General features: G+C 43.1%; 1 protein-coding gene across 1 annotated transcript; it reads right to left on the bottom strand.

Annotated features, from left to right (window-relative positions):
* Positions 1 to 422: 422 nt before the first annotated feature.
* On the bottom strand, positions 423 to 4356 carry LOC116616659 (rho-related GTP-binding protein RhoB). The gene is made up of 4 exons (XM_048723186.1): positions 4012 to 4356; positions 2158 to 2319; positions 1483 to 1570; positions 423 to 811 (listed from the first exon to the last, which is right to left on the bottom strand). Exons 1-4 carry the CDS (start codon positions 4075 to 4077, stop codon positions 651 to 653), a joined length of 477 nt encoding a protein of 158 aa, XP_048579143.1. The 5' UTR covers positions 4078 to 4356; the 3' UTR covers positions 423 to 650.
* Between the last annotated feature and the right edge of the window lie 1936 nt (positions 4357 to 6292).

Genomic DNA, 6292 nt, shown 5'->3' with positions numbered 1-6292 from the left:
GGTTCGGGGAACACGGTCCAGAATTTTTTTCCCACAGGGTTTTATCTCTGGTTTACGTGTCCGGCTCAGTATTACCTTCTTGTAAATATAAATTAGGCGATTATAATATTTCACCTTTTCAGATTGTAATTGTATTGGAAATTTAGCAGTGTTTGCTGCTTGTCAGATTGTTTTGTATTGTAATGTTCATTCAGCAGTGATTACTGCTAGCTGGGCGCTGGCTACATGAAAATAAACAGGAGTTCTCCTGAACTGTGTTTGTTTTAAAGTGTTATGAAATGGAGGCAAAATTCGCATTCTCTGATCGGCATGTGTTCCAAAACTAGAAAACACCTTGACGTCATCTGTGCATCTATTAGTAGGCAGACATACAAAAATTAGATCTATTTGTCAATTGTGCAAGAGCCGAATACTCATTTCTCTGCTTTCAGTCGAGGGCAGCGTAGCAATTCCTACAACCAATCAGACAAGCCTCCTGCAGCTCTGTTGCCCACAGTGGAAACAGAGAAAGGTGCTGTAAATCCCAATGAGAGGAGTAACCTGCGTTGCAAGCCTAAAGAGTCGGGGAAGAAGAGACGAGGCGCGCGCTAGGAGTGACGGTGGATGTGCAAACATTCTGAAGATAAAGTGGCACTGCGAAAAGGGGCCGCTTAATATAGGCACAACAGTATTTTAGTAATTCGCCTTATTTTTCCCATTACCTTGTCGATGACGCTTTGTAGCGAGGACGGGTTGCCGATATCAAAGCACACCAGGAACACATCGGTATCAAGGTACATCTGGCGACGAATGCTCTCATAATTCTCAAGTCCTACAAAAATGAACAAAGACAGCAACTTCACAAGTCATGTTTCCCTTTTCGGTAGATGTGACGTCATTGACATAATATTCTTCCCTGGGTATTGTGTAGTTCCAGAAAATATCCATACCCCCCCACCCTCCCCCTTTGGGGGGGGGGTCGAGTGTATGATCCCCCACCCCTCTGGAATTTCCAGCCCCCTGAAAAAGGTAAATACAGTGACTGTTAATGAAAAAGTACATTTTACCCCCCCACCCTCCCCTCTGGAAATCTCTGGCGTCTGAACCCCCAACCCCCCCGGAATTTCCAATCCCCTCAATGGGGGGGGGGGGGGTGGTGGTATGGATATTTTCAGGAACTACACATTATTATTCAAGAGATGGAAGTGAGGTGTGGGGAATCGCTATTGCCTTGACCAAGCCTAAGGCCAGGCGAAAGTGTATTGGTGCAGGCAAACACAAGTTCTCGCCGGGTGGGAGAGTGGGTCGCCCACGTTACGTTCAGCGGACTCAAGATATATGATGATAAGAGATGAATGGTTGTTATGTATCACACTATTATAGCTAATCGTCAGGGAAATCTATTGCTATGCAAATTGAGTTTACATAGTCTGTCAGTATGCATGATCAGCATTTGATGTCATAATTACCATACTGGGTTTTCTGTTGGGTGTTACAGATTACCTGAACTGTCCCACAGCATGAATTCAAGATTACTATCCCCTGAAGTCACATCCGTCACGCATTCTTCAAATATGACTGTTTCCTCGACCTAAACAAAATATACGGGAAATTTGAGGCAAGGTCTATCCGCAGTCTAACAGTCCGTCACTCTCGTAGTCCTTTGGTCTGTCTATCTGTCTTGTCTGTCTCGAGTTTATCTCGTTTTGTTTGTCGTTCCTTACGCCTGTATCGTGTTTTTGTCTGTCCGTCTAGTTTTTTTATGTTATTTTTTTATGCTCACCTGGTCTGTCCGTCCGTTTATCTCCCATTTTTCTCCTGTTTGTTTGTCTGTCCTTCCGTCTCGTGTTTTTGTGTGTCCCATTTATTTTGTTCGTTCTCGTGTTTTTAACTGTCCGTCTTGTTCTTTTTTGTGTCCGTCTGTCTGTCCGTCCGTCTGTCTCATGTTTTTTTGGTCCGTCTGTCTCTGTCTCCGTCACTTTGTCTCGTATTTTTAAATGTCTGTGGGTCAGTGTGTCTATCTGTCCGTCCCTCTGTCTTGTATGTTTTTGTCCGTCTGTCTGCCTGTCCGTCGTCTCATACTTTTGTCTCGGTTCCGTGTTTTTGTCCGTCTATCTGTCCGTCCGCCCGTGTTTTTTCTGTCTGTCTACCCGTGTCCATCGTTTAGTGATGACTCACCTCTATATCACTCTTCACCAGTGCGTTCAGAAGAGACGTCTTACCGCTCTCTGCGTCCCCAACCACCGATAGTTTGTAGCGTTCGGACGTTGCGTGTGTGTCAGATTGTTCTGGTACGACGTTAATAGAGGCTTTGAGTAGCATCTTGTTAATATGCTGATGCTGAAAAATAGCGGATAAAATTTAAAAAAAAAAGCCGACTTGCGACGACAATGTTGCGCCTAATTTTACATTCCCCTAAAAAATGTAGGCGCGTATAGGGATGTGCGCAGGATATGCGCGCACCCTTGGCAGGACCCATTGAGATCCATGGGTCGTTCTTCGAACTTTTTTTCAATTCTATTTGGCACCTTTTCATCTATGATTCACGGGCGTTGCTTCAAATACATTCATATTGAAAAACAAAATTTACAATTGGTTTTCAATTATATTTCTATTTACAATAAATTCTCTATCAACTGACGACAATGATTTTCGTTTTATTCATTGTTTGTTGCTTGCTGTTACACTTTTTACGTTCTTCACCAGTCCACCGCGACCGGGTGATACATTTGAAAATGACTATATGAAAAGTACTCAGTATTGGCTGGGGGGGGGGGGGGGGGGGGGGGTTGCGTTGTCATGGGTATCATATGAAAAAAGCATAGTATTTGAAGATTCCTTGATAAGAAATGACCCACTTTCTGCGCGAGCAGGGTGAGCACCCTCCTATTTCAATAACAAAGCAGAATGGCTAATAAACTTCTTTATATGTGAACTATTATGAATAAAAACAAATTGAGTAACAAAATTAAATATGTGAACAACGATATCTAAGTCGAATTCTATTGCTATTATATACAAGTGATCGAATTTAAAGGATGACAAACTAAAAAGAGCAATACTTTCTCTTTATTCTTTTATAAAAGCAATACATTTCTGAGTTAGTGATATAGGTTATTATTATTATTATTATTATTATTATTATTTTATTTTTGTTTCCCCGCTTTACTATTTTTAACAAAAAACTAATTTTAATGTTGGTTTTACGACTATAGGTCTTGTATGTCTCAGCTACAATCAAGAAGACGGTATAATATCCGCAGCAAACTTGTGATTTTATTTCATTCTTAACAGGCTAGATTGTTATCGGAGTCCTGGAGATTTTTCCATAAAAAAACCTGAGATTTTAGCATAAATCCCTAAAAGATTTGATCTCATTCGAATGGTTGATTGATGTTTCCTGGTTGTCTTTTTCGAGTGCACGATAGGTTCTTAGGCGGGATATTAATGGACATCTCGTATAGAAACAAAGGGGAAAAATTGCAATCAATTGGATTTTCAAATAAGCACAAGCCGTAATAAAAAGATAGCATATTGAATAGTCCACACTTTCTATTGGTGCACACCTGTCAAATAGTATTTTAATATTTTAAAAATGAGGTAAATGGAAAAAGCTTAAAACGACAACGAGTTCTACGTTTTTGACAAAATTAAACAATGATGTTTTCGTTTGATTCTCATATTTTTGAAATTGATAAACTCGATAGTCAGGTTTTAAATTATTCTAGCTAATAACCCAATGTGTAAATGAAAATTGTATTTGAACTCTTCTGCTCTGCTTGCCTTTTTGTCTTTAAATTTTATAACGTTTTGAACAAAATCTCCCAGAAATGTCAAGCGTGTTCATATAGTCGCGCTGAAGCCCTTTTCCGCTTTTAGGTTGTATGTTTATTTGGTATTGGATCCCCATTTACTTTGCTTTTATTTTCTGACACAACTTTATCTCGATAGAGCCACTTACCTCAGCAAATGTAATTGAATCTGATTTATGTTTCTACGAAATCATATTTACCGACATGTTTGTATACCTACCTGTATCGACACATTAGGCTGACTGGCAGACCTTTGTCGAATCTTTTTCATTGTCCTCCCGTTCATTTATTTTGTATTTCTCCCACGGCGATGCACAATAAAAACAAACTAGCCCATGATAATGACTTCCAAAAAACCCTCTTAGAAATACAGCAAACGTTGTTTGTTCGCGTAATCGCGCTATTCTCTAACAATGCTCTCTCGCACCCACCCACGGAACTATGAGGATGCATTTATTAGCATGTCCACGTCGTAGTCATTTCCTGCGAATCTCCTTGAGAATTCAACCCCAAAATATGATTAAATCATTTGGTGCGATCAAGTCAAGTAAACCCATATTGTACTTGTAGGCGCGTACACAGGGGGGGGGGGGGGGGGCAAAAAGTTGGTCTTTTCTTATTGAGGAATCTTGAACAACAAGATCTACATATACACTCGCTTTTTAATGAAATTCTAATACACCATTTTTACGACGTTGCGCGCGCATCCAAAATGCCACAGACTTGCGGGCAACCGCTGATCTAAAATTGCGTATGAAGTGGAGTTTACAGACGAAGCTATAGAAGATTTTGACAGAAGTAGTATCACTAGTATATTTGGTCAGGTTTTGGTCAGCTAGGGGAGGGGTGGTCAAGCTGGATTCTGATTGGTGGATATATGGTCAGGTGTGTGACGTCACAGGTGGTGTTAACCAATGGGAATGGAGATATCTGGTTAGGGGTGTGACGTCACGCGGGGTCGGGATTGGCTCCCGCGCGCGCGACAACACGGTGACGTCAGCGCGGGAAAGGATATAAGGCCCTAGGTGTTTTTTCAGGTTAAGCAGCAACCTTTCAGCCATGAATGTAAAGTGTTTTTGCGGCGCCGAGGCTAAACAAGTAGGGTCAGCGTTGAGGTGTGGCGCCAACATCGACTATAAAAACGACCAAGTTGGTTGTGGGTACTATTTTACCATCGAGCAAGCCAAGAGTATAAAAGAGTACATCCCTGAGGGGAACACAGTCTTCGACTTCCCTGTGTGCGAGGGTCACAACCTCATCTGCAAGCCAGTGGTAAGCGCTGGTCAGTTCTCCAGGGGGCGTGTCTATTTTCAGTGTCCAGTGCAGGCACCCAACCAAAAATGCAAGCAGTTTGTGTGGGCGGAGGAACCCAAAGATTCGGAGAGGAAGAAGCCTGCAGCAGTATGGACACCTCCCAGTATGAAGAAGAAGAAAGCGCCAGCAAGGGCCAGGAAGCAAACCCTCACCCCCCGCATGGGCGCAAGCGCAAACGCGAACGTCCCACAACCGCCGCCACCGCCACCAAGCAAGGTCCCATGCGTGGTAGAGGAGGGGGAGGACGAGGGGGAGGACGAGGGCGTGGTAGAGGAGGTAGTGGAGGAGGAGGTAATTGCACCTGTGATGAAGAAGCAAAAGAAGCAGTGGCTGTAGACAATGACGATAGCAACAACAGTTACGAGGTGGAGGAGAAGGTGGTAGTGGTAGACAGTGACGACAGTGATTGTGGTATGGGTGATGTCTCTTCCGGTACCGTCTACAACGATGTAGTGGACTCTGCCAACAATCTATATAGTGTGGACTATTACGTTAAGAAGGTGGTATGGGATTTGATGGGTGAGGTGTTGCACTACAAGCACCAGCAAGGTACGAAGGACAGTTGGCTGAACACCTTTTATGAGGTTAGGGATGCCATCAGGGAGAACACTGGTCACATGTGGGAAGGGTTGGACAGGATGACGAAAGCGCTTGGGTTCACCATGCGATGGAGCCCTTGGTTCACCTACATGGAGGATCTAGTGAGCAATAGGGTCGTACCAAGGGATATGGTGAAGTTGTGCCGTGACGAGAAGTTGCCAGGAATACTAGAGGGGAAGGAGGCAGAGGTTTGGGAAACCACCAGGGACACAGCCCAACGTATAGGGAGGGTAGCCCACCTGTTCCCAATTGGGGAAATGTAGAGACACTGTAGTCATCGTTTACTTTTTAGTGTTTTTTATTGTTACCACTGTGATTAGTATAAAAAAGAAAAAATGTATTTACTGGTTATAGGGTAATAAAGAAAAGTGTTTGTAGTGAGAAAAGTCACTCAGTCTCTTGGTGTTGGTCCACATTTCGCCGTTTGCGGGTGTTATCCTTGTACCTGTTGCGGATACGTTTGAGCTTTTTCAACAGTTGATTTCTCTGGGACTTCTCTCTCATGTTGCTTCCCATGAACTTGTGCACTTGAGCGTCTAGTTCCAGTAACATGGGTTGGTACGTACGTACCGCAGCGCTGTATCCTA

This window comes from Nematostella vectensis, unplaced genomic scaffold (genome assembly GCF_932526225.1).
Source record: "Nematostella vectensis unplaced genomic scaffold, jaNemVect1.1, whole genome shotgun sequence".
Classification (NCBI taxonomy): domain Eukaryota; kingdom Metazoa; phylum Cnidaria; class Anthozoa; order Actiniaria; family Edwardsiidae; genus Nematostella; species Nematostella vectensis.
This window is presented reverse-complemented; position numbering and strand designations above follow the sequence as displayed.

Coding starts and splice junctions, on each gene's coding strand:
- LOC116616659 (XM_048723186.1), bottom strand. CDS start 4,077: ATGAACGGGAGGACAATGAAAAAGATTCGACAAAGGTCTGCCAGTCAG. Junction 1,571..2,157: donor TGGTGAAGAGTGATATAGAG/GTGAGTCATCAC, acceptor TATTTTGTTTAG/GTCGAGGAAACAGTCATATT. Junction 812..1,482: donor CATGCTGTGGGACAGTTCAG/GTAATCTGTAAC, acceptor TCATTTTTGTAG/GACTTGAGAATTATGAGAGC.